At 46.9% G+C, this 18,536-nt stretch overlaps 1 protein-coding gene across 1 annotated transcript; it reads left to right on the top strand.

Moving 5' to 3' along the window:
* Positions 1-458: 458 nt before the first annotated feature.
* LOC116703256 (phospholipid phosphatase-related protein type 2-like) lies at positions 459-9,285 on the top strand. Its single transcript, XM_032537891.1, is given in 4 exon segments — positions 459-582; positions 7,885-7,910; positions 7,913-8,137; positions 9,097-9,285. Coding segments are annotated over 4 exon segments (564 nt in total).
* Positions 9,286-18,536: the final 9,251 nt, after the last annotated feature.

Below are 18,536 nucleotides of genomic sequence, written 5' to 3'. Positions count from 1 at the left end.
CAATTAATTATGTCTCTAAACATTGATACGCTAAAGTGCTATCTGATTGTTTAATTCATGATGAGAAACTCCCCCCAGTCCCCACTACAATGGACTATTCCATTATCCTAGTGTGTGTGTGTATGTGTGTGTGTGTGTGTGTGTGTGGTGTGTGTGTGTGTGTGTGTAAACGGCTCAGCATGCTGTTAGCTGGAGGCTACAGACGGTTGGAAATTGAAGGGAAGCTAGCGAAGTGGATCTGAAAAAGGAAGAAGAAGAAGCGGAAGAAAAGCAGAAAGTCAAACTGAAACAATGGCGGTGAGCTCCAGGTCCTGCAGCCGCAGACGGACCGTCGACAGTGGGGGGGGGGGGGGGGGGGGGGGCGTTCTGATTGCCCGGTGATGCTGATACTGCACAGCGTCCAACTGAGCTTGAAGATGTGACGTGAGCAACCTGTCTGATAAGACTCTCCTATGCGGATGTTGGATTGGGACTACATTGCCAGAGCCCGATGTGGATTCACAGCAGGGTGCAGTGCAGGGTGCATCCGGCTCGCCACCCGCGTTGCTTACATCGCTGCGTTTGGCCTGAACCACACGGGAGGTTTTCTGAGTAGAAATGTCGCCGTTTCACTCGCTGTCGGCAGGAAATGATTAAAGATCTCCGGGGTCAATCAGGGGGGGGGCTCTGTAGAGAAACCTGTAGGGGGGGGGGGCTCTATAGAAAAATCTGTCAGCAAAAAGCGAAGCTGTGGCCAAAGCTACATAGCATCCCTTTAAAATGCCAACACCAAAAGGAGGAAGGTAACGGACATACGGCTGAAATGAGTAAAATCCGGGGGAATTTCCATCGGCAACGGAGCGATCCCCCCCCCCCCGTTATAAAGAGGACTACAAAAAAGATTATTAGAAGTCAAAGATGTCAAATAACAAAGATGGAAAGAGAGAGAGAGTTGAACAGAATGATAGAGCCACAGTAAAACATTAGGCTTCAGTCCCATTGATGCAGCTCTTTAAATAAAAATATAGCAGAGCAGATTTGGAAAGAAGGGGGGGGGGGCGGCGTGAAATTGGACGGGATAAAAATAGAAGAAGGAAAACAAAGACTCTTTCCTTCCAGTGGGAAGAAACAATGAAAGGTGGAAGGAGGAGAGGGATTAGTGATGCTGCAGCACGATGAAGAGATTTCACTTCTGTTAACGACTAAAACTAAAAACTACTGCTGTAACATTCCTCCAAATTAAAATCAAAAGTCAGATTTAAAGCAGATCTGTATTTCTACACCACGCTAGAATGGCTTGAAACAAGGTAACCATGGTAACAAAGTTACAAGAGTCCACAGTAGGACTTCAGACATTACCGCAAAGTGACGAAATACAGGTGGAGGGACACCTTTTAAAGGTACAGTACGTCCTGACCCAGGGCGCCTGAGAGTGACGCCAAGAGTCCCGACCAAGTCTAATATCTCGCCAAAAGAGATTTTTTTTTTTTTTTTTTTTTTTTGGGGGGGGGGGGGCGTCGCAGGCTTCTCGACACGATGTGAGTGACGTTGCGTTGCTAACACATACAGTTGGTCACATGACCATTTAGATTGTCAATAACAGAAAATAGCTTAATACTTCAAGGTCACCAAAAGGTTAAATACATCATCGATGTGCACTTTGCTGAAGGGAACGAGGGCCTCATCTCTCCATTAGTGCATGTAGAGGTCTGGTGTTGTGTGGGGGTGTGTGGTGGTGTGTGCTGGGTGTGTGTGTGTGTGTGTGTGGTGTGTGTGTGTGTGTGTGTGTGTGTGTGTGTGTAACAACACAGTGATGACATTGTAATTTCCCCTTGTGGAACTAATAAAGGAGACATTATTATTATTATTATTAACCCTCATGTTGTCCTTGGGTTAAATTTGACCCATTTACAGTTTTTCCATCACAAAAAATGGGGTCTTCGAAATAAGCTGAAAATGTCAACGTTGGAAATATCAAATAACTTTGAAAATGTTTGTAAAAATATAAGCAATCACAACATTGGAAAAAGTGACAAATGTCAATTTATCGCTTGTCAAAAAGCGATAACTTTTTTTCAAGGTTGACGGGAAGATAAAACAAGGGTTAAAATGTAAATTTACAGCTAAAATCTCACAGTATTTTACTGTTTTAATATTCTACGGGATCTGCGGTACTGAGCATGTGTGTAGTTCAGACCTGTGTGTAATAACAGTGACAACATTGTAATTTCCCCTTGTGGGACTAATAAAGGATTCATTATTAAAGTAAATTTACAGCTAAAATCTCTCAGTATTTTACTGTTTTAATATAATACGGGATCATACTGTAAGGAAGGAGAAAGGATAAAACACTAATATTACAGGTATTTACTGTTAATCGCAGTGCCGGAGTTTTAAAACACAGTAGCTAACTGTAATTTAACACGGGTTTAATGGCGATGCTGGTGCCAGGATATTACTGTAGTATGTGTGATATTGTGATCCGCGCGTGTTCTGCACACGCCTCCGTTTCAGTGGACGCTGTCATTTCCGTTGTGCACGTGAATGCATCATCAGTGCTTGTGTTGCGTGCCCAGCCGTCCGAGACCCAGATCGCGTTCTTTTCCCAGTCGTCAGCCTTCATCACGTCAGTGGATAGCGCTGCACGGCGGACATCTGGATCCTGTCTGGGTTTTTCCCCCCTCAGCCTCCCGTAAGCGTCCCGGCGAGGAGCCCCGTGAGTAGAAGGTGAAGGCGACGGAGATCCTGATGCTCTCAGACAGGCGCCGTGTCTCCAGACTCATCCATTAGCCCACATCGCACGTTACGTTGCACGGCTCCGCGGAGGTTCAGGTTGCTGCAGATGATGCCAGATAATGGGAAACTTGTGACAGCTCGGCATCTCGCTGTACTTCACGCATGGACAACCTTCCCCGTGTTGTCAGAGGCATTAAAGCTCATGGCTGCACATGAGATGGGGCTGCAAACAGCATCTTCTTTCATCAAGAGCATGGAGATTAAATGGACTGAAGGGGCTGTATTTATATAGAGCTTTTCCAGTCTTTTACATAGTCCAGGAACCATTCACCAGTGTTAGGACCCCTGTGGGGCTGTCCTGTGTAGCGTTCCTGTGCTTGTTTGATTAGGCCAGTGGTTCTCAACCTGGGTTCGATCGAACCCCAGGGGTTCGGTAAGTCAGTCTCAGGGGTTCGGCGGATGTCAAGACACCCACCCGACTCATAGGATTCGTGATGACACGCCCCGCTTGGCCATCATCAGAAGGGTTCGGTGAATGCGCATATGAAACTGGTGGGGGTCAGTACCTCCAACAAGGTTAAGAACCACTGGATTAGGCTAATCGTGAACACCTGAGGGCCCCAGTGTGTGCCGATTACTTAAGCCTGGTACTAGTGCAGGAGGGGGTCTCTTCTTCTTCTCTCTGTCAGCGGACACGTCCCCCTTCAAGGATTTGGCTACGGTCGTTTTGAGTTCTTCGTTGTCTTATTTCTACATTTTTCTACATCTACACTATATTTTCCCTCATCCACACCTTCATCACTGACTGGACTTATTGTCACGTGACATGCTTTGTTTTGCGTTCTATTTGGACGTATGATTTATCGTTTGCTAGAATAAATTACTTTTGTTATACCTTTTAAATGTGGTGTGTGTCTCCATACTTGTCACGGTCTAAGAGACACACACACACACACACACACACACACTTACACTGCAACTCGGGGTTCAGTGTCTTGCCCAAGGACACTTAGACATGGGACTGCAAGGCCAGGGATTGAACCAACAGCCTTCCAATTGGCAGGCAAAATTTAAGACCTTTATGATTGAAATTTAAAGATGCTCAACGCAATGTCATGTGGGTTTTACACTGTAAATAATATCTGTGAAATCTCCAGTTGTTTTCTTTAGATTTCACAGTAACACCACTGTATAGGATTTTTACAGTAGAGTGCTGTAAAGTTACATTACAACATTGTTGACATTGCAAAATCACGGTAGTCTAAGTTTTACAGTTGAAATCACACCCTGCTTTTAATCTCAGTGTACATGTGTATAGTGACAATAAAAAGCTTTCTATTCTATATCTCTCCAACTTCTGAATGTGCATATCTTCTGATTTATAAAACATGTAAAATAATGAAACATAAAATGGTTGCTCCTCTTCCTCTAGTGTGTTTCTCTCATCTCTCCTGACTGTCTTTCTTCCCCTCATCTCGAGGCTTCTCTCATTCCCACAATCCTCTTCATTCACCCCCTCGCTCTGGGCAACCCCCCCCCCCCCCCCCCCCCCCCTCCATTGTCCTGTAATTGAATCGTCTTCATAATAAAGGCTCTGAACGCACTCTCACATTTGCCTAATACCCAGTGACACAAATCGAGATCTCATTACTTACACACACGGAGCAGAAAATGGCTTCCGTGCTCGTGACGTCGGGGGTGCACGCACGCAGAGATAATCGGGTCTTAAGTGTGTGTTCATGTCTCGTTCCTCTACTGCTTCATCCTCTCCTGCTCCCTAATCATGCATTTGAGTTTGCATGTAATACGTAGCTTCTTCCCTAATCTGAAAGCCCATCTTGCTTCTTCTAGAAATCGTCATTCTGCATCGCCAGCGTTGGCGCTTTGATTTCCAGGAATTATAATCCGCTCGGTCCTAAACCGCAGCGACAGCCGCCGTCGGATTTATCCGTGAATCCCTGGCAGAGATGGAGATAATTTAGGCGTGTCGGTCGAAATAACGTCCTCCGTGATTCATGAATAACTCAGCTCTGCAGTATCACTCCCAACCCATCGCTCTTCCTCTCTTTCTTCTATTACCCTTCAACTTTCTGACTTTGTATTAGATTGGATTAGATTAGGTTCAACTTTATTGTCCTTACACAGGTACAAGGCAACAAAATGCTGTTCATGTCTAACCAGAAGGTCAATAGCAGCAGGTGCAGGATATACACTGGTTCCATAAGTGCAGGACATGGCTATGTACTGGATAAATATAGAGATGAATACTATTATAAACAGAATTTTTTACGGATAGATTTGTCCTCTCTTGTCCTCTCTTTAGACGTGTCCTGATTTCCGTCGAACTGATCGACATCAGCTGTTCATTTTGACAATCAAAATCAAAAGCCGACTCGGCGATTCACCCCCATTGTAACGATCGTAATTTAACGTAAAATTTACAGTAACTTACTGCAACGATTGGCAGCAAGTTCCTGTGAATTCTTTTCACAGTAACGGTACCGTACTTCCATTTACAGTATTGTATGTATTCATTGTAAAATACAAAATTTTTAAACAACACAAGATAAAAAAAGTGAAAATACAGTAGTTTACTGTACTATTTACAGTGGTTTCTGTCATTTCACGCTGTTTTGTTCCAGTGCTGCTTGTATATATTCAAATATTAGTTCTTGTATTTTATCCTATTATTCCATGTATATTGTATCCTATTATTTCATTTATATTTATATTCTGTGTGACTGATTTTTCTGCTGCAACACTGTAATTTCCCATTTTATTGGGCTCAATAGCGCTATCTAGTCTCCTTTAATAAGAACAGTGTTATGATAGGTCTCCTTTAATGTTAAGTAAGTGTTATTATTACATGAAGGTGCTGGTTATTACACTGGTCAGATCCTGGTTGGGGATGTGTGCCTTCTTACCAAGGCGGAGGAACCAGGATGGAGACCTCGTCACGCGAGCTGTACTTCAACCCTTATGGGCGCAGCGAACGCTCCAGGTGAAACCTGTGTATCACACGGCGGGGGATCGGTTTCGCTGTTTTCATGGGTCTTAAGTGACGATTATATTGACTGCAGCTGTTGACACAACTCAGTATTTGAGCACATACAGGGGAGCGATAGCCAGGTTGGCAGATTTCAGGGAGCACATACAGGGAGCAGATTAGACAGGGACCATACGGGAGCGATCAACAGGGAACGACAGACAGGAGCACATACAGGGAGCAGATCAGACAGGGAGCAGATCAGACAGGGAGCACATACAGGGAGCAGATCAGACAGGGAGCCCATACAGGGAGCAGATCAGACAGGGAACAGATCAGACAGGGAGCACATACAGGGAGCAGATCAGACGGGGAGCAGATCAGACAGGGAGCAGATCGACGGGGAGCAGATCAGACGGGGAGCAGATCAGACGGGGAGCAGATCAACGGGGAGCAGATCAGAGAGGAGAGCAGATCAGACGGGGAGCAGATCAGACGGGGAGCAGATCAGACGGGGAGCAGATCAGACGGGGAGCAGATCAGACGGGGAGCAGATCAGACGGGGAGCAGATCAGACAGGGAGCAGATCAGACAGGGAGCAGATCAGACAGGGAGCACATACAGGGAGCAGATAGACAGGGAGCAGATTAGACAGGGAGCAGATTAGACAGGGAGCAGATTAGACAGGGAGCAGATTAGACAGGGAGCACATACAGGGAGCAGATCAGACAGCAGAGCCAAAGTGCAGCTTCACAGTTGAGCTGCAAACACCTTTCCCCGTAGCGTCCCGGTGGGGCAGGTGGAGGCGGAGTCACCGTGTGCAAAGCTAACGCAGATGTTTCAGTGTCTAATGAAGGAGCTGAGACCTCAAAGATCACATGGACACCGAAAAACCTGATCTCATTACACTGAAAAGGGTTTAAGAGATATTTAGTTGGTTTTAACAGAAAGAGCGAGACAGCATGAGAGGGAAGGTAGACTTATGAGAACGTGACCCGTGGGGGGGGGGGGGGGGGGTTATTGGTGCAATTTCACACCTCCGCTGATAAAAATGTGTTGCATCTATTTTAGGAAAGAAAAACTTATTATCACCTGTTTTACCTCAAAGGGCTGTTAAAATCGTTCCAACATCTGCTCTGCTTTTCTTCATCTTCAAAATGTGAAAAGATGTTGAAAAAAGTAACACATGTCAGAAAAGTGACTAAAAGCTTTAAAAATTGGGGGGGAAAAACCCACAAAAAAACAGAAAAGGGTCGAGAAAGACGACCATAACGTTGAAAAATGTCAATAAAAGTGACAAAAAGGTGAAAAGATTTCGAAAAAAAGTGACAAATGTAAAAAAAATATATCTATAACTTTTATATTTTTATAACTTTATGTCTATAACTTTTATATTTTTATAACTTTATGTCTATAACTTTTATATTTTTATAACTTTATGTCTATAACTTTTATATTTTTATAACTTTATGTCTATAACTTTTATATTTTTATATGTAATACATAACTTTTTACCAATATTCAGGAAATACAATTTAACTTTTTCTTTCCATAAGGCATTTTCCATATTATAATAATAATAAGAATTATTATAATAATTATAAAAATTACAATTTACACACATTACACGCAGGCCTGAACACACGCTCGTCCTACACATGCATTAATGGAGAGATAATACTAAAATCAAATTAAAATCAGCGTCCTTTCTTTATTTCCTGTGATAAACATGTATTCCTGACTCAGAACATTATTCCGGATATGACACTTATGTTGTTTCCATAGTGGATTTTTAACATGAATTATAACCTTATGATAAATAACAACACTTCCATGTTTAATAGTGTGCTAGTAGAGACTGATGCATTCCCTGAACATAGATGTTATCTCAGCTGTTGGAAATTGGGATAAAGACAATATTTCTTAATAGATTATGAAGTAAAATGTTATTCCAGAATTGTTTTTAAAACCCCAAATAAGTCCGGGTCAGTTTGACCGAGGGACACGAGAGGGTCCCGGAGGTGAAGGGTTAAAAGGAGTATAAAAAAAGCAAAAAAAAAAAAAAAAAAAAAAAGGGATTAGTTGCACATCCTGACTCTGGACTTGGAGGGACCCAGAGTTGAGAGAGTAATGATTCTCATTAATATTCCCCCCCCTCGCCTCCCCTCCCCTCCCCTCCCCAGGTGTGTACGCCTTCGGCCTGTTCAACCCACCACCATCTTCGCCAACGCCGGCCAGGTGGTGACCGGGAACCAGACGCCTCACTTCCTGTCGGCGTGCCGGCCCAACTACACGGCGCTGGGCTGCCAGTCGCCCCTGCAGTACGTCGCCGAGCGCCGCGCCTGCACCGGCAACCGGCTGCTCGTCACGTCCGCACGCAAGTCCTTCCCCTCCAAGGACGCCGCGCTGAGCGTGTACGCCGCCGTGTACACCGCGGTAGGTCCAGGACCGCCGGCGGAGTCGGTTGATCTCACTGTACTTCGCCGTGGAAACCACCTGAGAAGCACATTACCCATTTTAATTTTTATTTAATTTAGAATTGTTTATCATAATTAATGTTTATTGATCCCCAGTGGGGGGAAATTACATTGTCTGTTTTGTTAGTAATCACAACACACAGGCCTATAATACACGCGCACACATACAGACACACACACACACACAGACATACACAACTAGATACACATACACACAGACACACACACACACACATACACACACACACACACACACACACACACACACACACACACACACACACACACACACACACACACACACACACCACACACACACAGACAGACACAACATACACAACTAGATACATACACACACACGCACACACACAGACATGCACATACACACACACACAGTCATACAGACTTACAGACACACACACACACACACACACAGTCATACAGTCATACAGACTTACAGACATACAGACACACACATACACACAGGCATACACACACACATGCATACATATACACACACACGATGCACTAATGGAGAGATGTCAGAGTGGGGGGGGTTGCCAGCTGGACCAGCGCCCTGACCGGTTGGGGGGAGGGGGGGAGGGGAAACGGTGCTTTGCTCAAGAGCACGTGGCAGTGCCCAAGTGGCATCTCTCCGGCCACCAGTCCACACTCTGTGTTTTGGTCTGTACTGGGACTGGAACCGGTGTTCTTATTTTATTTTATTTTAAAGCATTTGAAGAAGGAAAAAAATGGATTGAAGAACATTGAAAAAACAAGAAAAATATTGTTTTTAAAGTGACACAAAAAAAGTGGAAAAATGGTAACAAAAAACCGAACGATATTTAAATAAAAATGTTGTGTGTGTGTCCGTGTGTCTCCCTGTCTCCCTGCTGCTTCCTGTCTGTCTCCCTGCAGATGTACGTGACTCTGGTCTTCAAGACCAAGGGCACGCGGCTGACCAAGCCCACCATCAGCCTGACGCTGCTCTGCCTGGCCGTGCTGGTGGGCGTGGTCCGGGTGGCCGAGTACCGCAACCACTGGGCCGACGTCCTGGCGGGGTTCTTCACCGGGGGGGCCATCGCTGTGTTTCTGGTGAGGGACTAGACCAGACCAGGAAGATGGTGGCCCTGTCACATACCTCTGGTTTAGGAGATCTGGGTCTGATTCCCACTGTGTCCCTGAGCAAGGCACTTAAACCCTAGTTGCTCCAGAGGCGTTTTAAAAAAAAATAATCCAGAAAGAGATTTCCCTAACATTAGTTTTTTTTAGTTATTTATGAGTACTCACTAAAATATGATAATTATTACAGAACATCGAAATATGTTAAAGTTCTGATAAATTATTTGTGTAAAATACAAACTTAAGATATGAAACTTAAAGTCCTGAACAAAAACACATCAAATCAGTGTTGTCAACAGGGACGTTGTAGAGCGTCCTCTGGTGGACAGACTATGCAACGCCATCACTAACAGGGACGTTGTAGAGTGTCCTTGGTGGACAGACTATGCAACGCCATCACTAACGGGACGTTGTAGAGCGTCCTCTGGGGGACAGACTATGCAACGCCATCACTAACAGGGACGTTGTAGAGCGTCCTCTGGTGGACAGACTATGTAACGCCATCACTAACAGGGACGTTTAGAGCGTCCTCTGGTGGACAGACTATGCAACGCCATCACTAACAGGGACGTTGTAGAGTGTCCTCTGGTGGACAGATTGCAACCCATCCCCAACGGGGAGGGGAGAGCGCCCTGGGGAAGACATGAACCCACACTAAAGGGGGCGTTGTAGGGTCCTCTGGTGGACAGATATGCAACCCACACAACAGGGACGTTTTAGAGCGTTCGGGGAAGATTGCAACCTCACTACCGGGGGAAGTGTAAGGTCCTTGGTGGACAGACTATGCAACCCACCCTAAAAAGGGACGTTTTTTTTGAGGTCCTCTGGTGGACAGACTATGCAAAGCCACAAACAGGGAGTTGTAAGGCCCCTGGGGACAGACCAGCAACCCATCACAAAAGGGGCGTTTTGGCTCCCCTTTGGGGGGCAATATGCAAAAGACACTAACAGGGACTTTTTAAGCGTCCCCGGTGGAAGACTATGCAAGCCACACTAACGGGACGTTTGAGCTCCTTGGGACGACTATGCAAACCATCAAAAACGGGGGGGTTTAGAGGGTCCCTGGGGACAGACTATGCAAAAACCCTCCCAAGGGGGGGGGAGAGGTCCTCGGGGGGACAGGGGCTAGCAAAAGCCATCACTAACGGGCCCCTTTTAAGCGTCCTTGGTGGACAGACTATGCAACCCATCCAACGGGAGTTGTTTGAGCGCCCTGGGACGAAATGCAAAACCCCCCACAACGGGATTTTAGAGCGTTTGGGGGACAGACTTTCAACCCCTCATAAAGGGAGTTGTAGAGGTTTGGTGGACAGAAGCAAACCCCCACTAACGGGAGTTTAGAGCTCCCGGGGGGAAGATAGCAACCCCACACTACAGGGGGTGTAGAGGTCCTTGGGGGACAGCTATGCAACCCATCACTAAAGGGACGTTTAGACGGCCTTGGTGGACAGACAGCAACGCCACCACTAACAGGGACTTGTTTGGGCCTCTGGGGGACATCATCAACCATTAAAAGGGGGACGTCTTTATTTTTTAAAATTTTACAATAACTAAGTATGGGAAAACTTTTAGTTTTTTAAAAATCAATTTTAAAAAAAATTTAAATTTTTCTTTTAAAATTTTTAAAAATATACATAAATTTTTTAAAAAATACATTTGCTGAAATCCTTTTTTTTTTTAAAAAATATATTTTTTTTTTAAAAATTATTTTTAAAAATATAATTTTTTAAAAAAAATATTTAAAAAAAAATAACTATTTAAAAAAATATTAAAAAACCCGATTTTTTAAAAAAATAACATTGGGCCAAAATATTTCCCCAACAATTTTAAAAAACCGGGCGGGCTCTACAACGGGGGCCCCATTTTTCACCAAAACACCATAAAAACCACCTCTTTTAATTTCCCCGAGATAATACAGGTTTCCCCTTCCCGATTGGGAGCCAAATCTCATTAAAACCTTGGAACGTCAGCCCAAACGATCACGCTTTACAGGTTGAACCGGGGATTTTCTCGTTATGTAGCCGGGTTCTGAGCTTTGATTGGGCCCCTTTTAAATGGGGGGGGGGCTAAGCAAAGATTTTAGTTCCCCCCTTATTAAAATTTTTCTTTCCTCTTCCCCTGTTCTCCAGGGGACTTGTGTGGGTCAAAAGCTTTTCCCCGATGTTTTTCCCAGCGCCCCCCCCGCCGCCCCCCCCCACGGGGCCCCGGGGCCCTGGGGGGGGCTGCCCCTGGTGACGCTGCCCCCTGTGGGAAAAGGCCCACTCGAAAAAATTAAGTGGCCCCCAGGTGAGGGGGGGGGGGGGGGGTGGGCACAAACGGGGGGGTATAAAACCCTTTTCCCCTTACCTGACTTTCCCCCGGGCCTCCTCCCACACATGCATGCCCCCCCCCCCGACCCCCTGCAAACCCAAAAACCCCGGGGGGTCCTTTTTGGCGTTTAACCGTGCGTTCCAAACCCCCGGCCCTTTTAGCTTCTAAAGTTTTCCGGAAATCCCCTTCGGGGGAAGCTTCTCTAAACTGTTGGCGTCGCGGAAGGTTGAAATTAGGTCAACTTTATGCTAATGAGCTATGACGCGGTTCAGCGCTTACGCCAGCAACCAATCAGAATATAGAGTCCTTTGGTTTCTACCAAAACGTCTCATAATTACCTGCAGGTCATTTTCATTTAACATTTTGGTTGAACAAATATCTTTTGGGGTAAAATTTTGGTATACTTAAAGGGGGACACGCCAGAGCAGGGGGAATGAGAGGGGGAAACGCCAGAGCAGGGGGAATGAGAGGGGGACACCGCCAGAGCAGGTGGAATGAGAGGGGAAACACCAGAGCAGGCGGGAAGAGAGGGGAAACGCCAGAGGCAGGGGGAATGAGAGCGAGAGACTTCAGAGCAGATGGAATGAGAGGGGGGAAACGCCAGAGCAGGGTGAATGAGAGGGGGGAAACGCCAGAGCAGCGGGAATGAGAAGGGGAAACGCCAGAGCAGGGGAATGAGAAGGGAAATGCCAGAGCAGGGGGAATGAAGCGGGAAGACCCAGAGCAGATGGAATGAGAGGGGGACACCGCCAGAGCAGGAGGAATGAGAGGGGGAAACGCCAGAGCAGGGGGAATGAGAGAGGGAAACGCCAGAGCAGGGGGAATGAGGAGGGGGAAACGCCAGAGCAGGGGAATGAGAGGGGGAAACACCAGAGCAGGGGAATGAGAGGTGGGAAACGCTAGAGCAGGAGGAATGAGAGAGGGAAACGCCAGAGCAGGAGGAATGAGAGGGAAACCGCCAGAGCAGGAGGAATGAGAGGGGACACCGCCAGAGCAGGGGAATGAGAGAGGGAAACGCCAGAGCAAGGGGGAATGAGAGGGGGAAAACGCCAGAGCAGGGGGAATGAGAGGGGAAACTGCCAGAGCAGAGGGAATGAGAGGGGGAACGCCAGAGCAAGGGGAACAAGTGGGGGGAAAAAGCAGAGCAGGAGGAATGAGAGAGGGAAACGCCAGAGCAGGAGGAATGAGAGGGGGACACCGCCAGCAGCAGGGGAATGAGAGGGGGAAACGCCAGCAGAGCAGGGGAATGAGAGGGGAACGCCAGAGCAGGGGGAATGAGAGGGGGGAAACGCCAGAGCAGGGGGAATGAGAGGGGGAACGCCAAGCAGCGGGGAATGAGAGGGGGAAAGCGCCACCGGAAAAACTAATGACGCTTGTTTAATTAAAAGCTAATTCGGCTAACCGCTAGCTGCTAGCTTTGATTCAGCCTAAAACAACGTTACTCAAACTAAACGGCGGGAAAAGCAGCTCCAGCTAAATTAAGACTTTACAGTAATAATAACGACAAGTATGGAGTGATTGTGTTTTTAAATGAGCACAAGTAAAGTAGAACTGACGTAACAGCTGTTAGATATTTTAACGGTTATTTTAACTTTTGAGGGTCTTTTACACGCTGTCTCAGCTAGCGGTTAGCCAGATTAGCTGTTAGCTAAGCTAACGTTAGCTTTCCGGTGGAGGCTTACAGACTTTAACTGTCTATGGGAACAGATCGTGCAGCGTTGTAAATCCGCGTTCATCATGACATCATCACGATATCATCATCATGAGATTATTATCGACGGATCGTGTACCGACAAGTACTTTGAATGTTGCGTGTTTAGTTCAGTTTTATAGCATTTGAAAAAAAAGATAAAAGAACCGTGAAAAAAGTGACAAAAATGACGGGAAAAAACTATAAAAACATCAAAAAAGTGCAGGAAGAAAAGCTAACGGAGACTTATATTCAGGGCTGTAGTCAAGACCACCTTAGTCGAGTCCAAGACCAGGACTAGTAGAGTCCAAGACAAGACCGAGTCTAAAGAGGTCTGAGTCTGAGTCAAGTCGAGTCCAAGACCAGGACTAGTCGAGTCCAAGTCAAGACCAAGTCTAAAAAGGTTTGAGTCTGAGTCAAGTCGAGTCCAAGACCAGGACTAGTCGAGTCCAAGTCAAGACCAAGTCTAAAAAGGTTTGAGTCTGAGTCAAGTCGAGTCCAAGACCAGGACTAGTCAAGTCCAAGTCTAAAAAGGTTTGAGTCAAGTCGAGTCCAAGACCAGGATTAGTCGAGTCCAAGTCAAGACCAAGTCTAAAAAGGTTTGAGTCTGAGTCAAGTCGAGTCCAAGACCAGGACTAGTCAAGTCCAAGTCTAAAAAGGTTTGAGTCTGAGTCAAGTCGAGTCCAAGACCAGGACTAGTCGAGTCCAAGTCAAGACCGAGTCTAAAAAGGTTTGAGTCTGAGTCAAGTCGAGTCCAAGACCAGGACTAGTCAAGTCCAAGTCTAAAAAGGTTTGAGTCTGAGTCAAGTCGAGTCCAAGACCAGGACTAGTCAAGTCCAAGACAAGACCGAGTCTAAAAAGGTTTGAGTCTGAGTCAAGACCAAGTCTGATGGATGACAGTATCAAGACCATCATTTTGGGTTTCACTTTCCCTCCAATATTATTATCAACATAATAAAGACACCTGGACTCGGTCCAGACCAGAAGCCATATCGGGCAAGACCAGCGGCCGAGACCGAGACAAGTCCGAGTCCAAATACTAGCGAGTCCGAGACTATAGAAACGCGGTCTCGAGTCCGGGCTCAAGTCTAAGACCAGACTCGAGTACCACAGCCCTGCTTATGTTTGTCTTTTTGGCATCAGAAAGATGTTCTGGCCTTTTGCCTGAAACCCTGACATCATCTGGTCCAGTATTTTAGGAACTGGTCTTGTGTCCTTCGGCGTCACTAACCCTCACCTGACGCCTCTCTTCCTCTGTCTCCCCCCCTCCCTCCCTCTCTCCTGTCTCTCCCTCTCCTCCAGCATCCTCCCCCCTCCTCCCCCTCTCCACCCTACAACGCCTACGTCCATCCATTCTAACCAACTGTGAATATCCTCTCACACTCTCTCTCTCTCTCCACTCCTCCCCTCCTCTTCTCTCTCTCTCTCTCTTCTCTCTTCTCGCTCTTCACCTCTCTCTCTCTCTCTCACTCCTCCCCCTCTCTCTCTCTCCTCTCTCTCACTCTCTCTCTCTCTCTCACTCCTGCCCCGCTCTCTCTCTCTCACTCTCCCTCTCTCTCTCTCTCTCTCCTCACTCCCCCCCCTCTCTCTCTCTCATCCTCCCCCCTCTCTCTCTCTCTCTCACTCCTCCCCCCCTCTCTCTCTCTCTCATCTCTCTCTCCCTCCTTCCCCCCCTCTCTCTCTTTCTCTCTCACCTCTCTCACTGTCTCTCTCTCTCTCTCTCTCTCGTTCTCTCTCACCTCTCTCCTCTCTCTTTCACTTCTTTCTCTCTTTCACCTCCTCGCTTTCTCTATCTCTCGCCTTTCACCTCCTCAATCTCTCTCACGCTCTATTTTCACTCGCTTTCTCTCTCGCCCTTTCACCTCCTCGCTTTCTTCTCTCTCTCTCTCTCTCTCTCTCTTTTTCTCTCTCTCTCTCATCCTCTCTTTCCCCTGCAGACTCCACGGGGATCTCCGTTCACCGAGATCACATGACCATCAGCCCTATCGGTTCCCCCCCCCCACCGATGTCCTCATACCGTCTCGCTCCATTTCCAGCGAAGTGTAGAACCGGTCGGAGGAGGAGGAGCGCTCGCCGCGCTGCGCCGCCCACCGGGCGGGCGCTACGCCACGCTGCACCGCTCCTACTCCACGCAGGTCTAGACGGACCCGACACACACACACACACACACACACACACACACACACACACACACACACACCACACAAAACACAGACTCAGACAGACAGACGCGCACACACACACTGTAACACACAGACACTGTAACACACACACACAGACAGACAGACACACACACAAACACAGACACACACACACGTACACACACACACTGTAACACACAGACACTGTAACACACACACACACACACACAAACAGACTCAGACAGACGCGCACACACACACTATAACACACAGACACTGTAACACACACACAGACACACACACAGACCCACAGATGCAATCACAAACACAGACACACACACACGTACACACACTCACTGTAACACACACACAGTGTAACAGACACGGACGCACACAGACCCATACAGACGCACAGACACACACTGTAACACACAGACACACAGACGCAGACATACACACACACGCACACACACGCACACAAACACACACACACACGCAGACCCACACCCCATCCTGTTGCCCCTCCCCCCCCCTCGGGGAACCGATAGACTTCCTCTTTGCTGAGTAAAAAGTGAGGAGCTGAACTTCCAGGACGTAGTCAGGTCCGTGCTTCTTTTCCATTTTTAATATTCAGATCCCAGACTTGTGTTTCTGGATGAACCCGATCATGTGATCACGCTCACGCCCGTCTTCGGTGGCGTGCTCCGCGAGGAAGAACCTTCAAACTGTGAAAACTCGCTCTACTTTCCCCTTTTGTTTTGTCTTCAAACAACGGAAAGGACGAGTTTGAACCCGTGTGGAGGTGGATAAACGTGACCGTCGCTGTCACGTTGTTGCCATGGGGACCAAAGCTGAGGGATGCGCATGCTGCCGGGACTCAACTCTAGACCGTAAAAAAAATAAAAATAATTATTAATAATTTATACTGTTTATTGATCCCAATTACAATTTACACTCTGTTTTGTTAGAAATCACTACACACACACACACACACACACACACACATGCTCAGGACCTATCCATGCACTAATGGAGAGATGTCAGAGTGGGGGGGGCTGCCGGGCCAGCGCCCTGAGCGTGGGGGGGGTCGACGATGCCTTGCTCGAGAGCCCCTTGGCAGCACCCAGGAGGTGAACTTGCATCTCTCCAGCTACCAGTCCTCGCTCTGTACTGTGGTCCGTACGGGGACTTGAACCAGCGACCCTCCGGTTCCCAATGGACTGAGTGTCCCGGATACACACACACACACACACACACACACACACACACCACACACACACACACACACAACCTCACAGACACACACACTCACACACACACACACAAACTCACACACACACACACACAACCTCACAGACAAGCACACACACACACATACACGCACGACACACACACACAACACACACACACACGCACAAACAACCTCACAGACACACACTCACACACACAACAAACTCATGCACACACACACACACACAACCTCACAGACACACACACACAACCTGACAGACACACACACACATCAAATACACATCATATACACACACTCACAGATTTACACACACACACACACGTCACACATACAACAAGTCACAGACACAAATACAAACACAAACACACTCACAACCTCACACACAGACACACACACACACATCAAATACACAATCACATACACACTAAGACACATCACAGGCTTACACACATTCACACTCAGACACACACACTCACAGGCTTACACACAAACTCACACACACACACACCTCACAGACAAGCACACACACACATACACGCACACACACAACACATACACCACACACCGACAAACAACCTCACAGACACACACTCACACACACACACACAAACTCATGCACACACACACACACACAACCTCACAAACCACACACAACCTGACAGACACACACACACATCAAATACACATCATATACACACACTCACAGATTACACACACACACCCCACGTCACACTACAACAGTCACAGACACAAATACAAACACAAACACACTCACAACCTCACACACAGACACAAAACAACATCAATACACATCACATACACACTAAGACACACACTCACAGGCTTACACACATTCACACTCAGACACACACACTCACAGGCTTACACACATACATACACACACAACCTCACACACACACATACACACACACACACACACAGAAGTCTGAGTCGCAGTGTCCCCTCTGCATGAGACGTCCTCCGATCAGAGTCTCTCAGCCGATGAAGACAGGACGACAGGACGTCTCTCTCTTCTTTCCTCAGTCGGTCGCAGCTTCGCCAAAAAACCCGACGTGAAACACAAACGCGTTCAATAAGACAACGCCGATGTCCCAGATCACGTCCCGGAGCAAAGACGGGGTCAGTCCCGTCTTCTTTTGGGACACGTCCTGAGACTTTTGTGTTTTTTGTTTTTTTTATATTTCACTCGCATCAGTCACCCTGAACTGGAACTACTTTCTCGCCAAATCTTGGAAAAAAGGTTTGCTGCACACTGGCCGACTCGTGTAATTATTGTGCTTAATTTCTGAGATTGTATTAATAATTATTTATTTATGGACACATGTATATACGGTGTGGTTGCCATGGAGAGCTCAACGTGGCGTGACAGTTTTGCTGATTTTGATTTGCACACTCCCCCTCAAATCCATGTTTTCACAAGTTCTGATTGGCTCTGCTCGCTGGTGTCTTTACTCTACAACCATCCCTGTGCTGTGAAATGTTTCCCTCTGCTGGACACACACATCACATACACACACACACACACACACACACACACAAATGCATGGTGCATGGCTCTATCTTTGTGGGGACCCATCATTGACATATTGCATTTTCTAGCCCCTTAAAATTAACCCTAACCTAAACATCTAAATGCCTAACCTTAACCTCACCTTAACCATAACCTGAATCTAACCCTAAGACCAAGGCTTAACCCTAAAACCACACCTTTAAAGTTGTGGGGTCCAGCATTTCGGCCCCACAAAGCTGTCGGGACCCCACAAGTATACTGAACTCCCGGTTTTTGGAACCCACAAATACAGTTAAACAAGAACACACACAG

The sequence above is a fragment of the Etheostoma spectabile genome, chromosome 15 (assembly GCF_008692095.1).
Source record: "Etheostoma spectabile isolate EspeVRDwgs_2016 chromosome 15, UIUC_Espe_1.0, whole genome shotgun sequence".
Lineage (NCBI taxonomy): Eukaryota > Metazoa > Chordata > Actinopteri > Perciformes > Percidae > Etheostoma > Etheostoma spectabile.
Note: the sequence above shows the minus strand (reverse complement) of the source record. Positions and strands in the feature narration are given on the sequence as shown.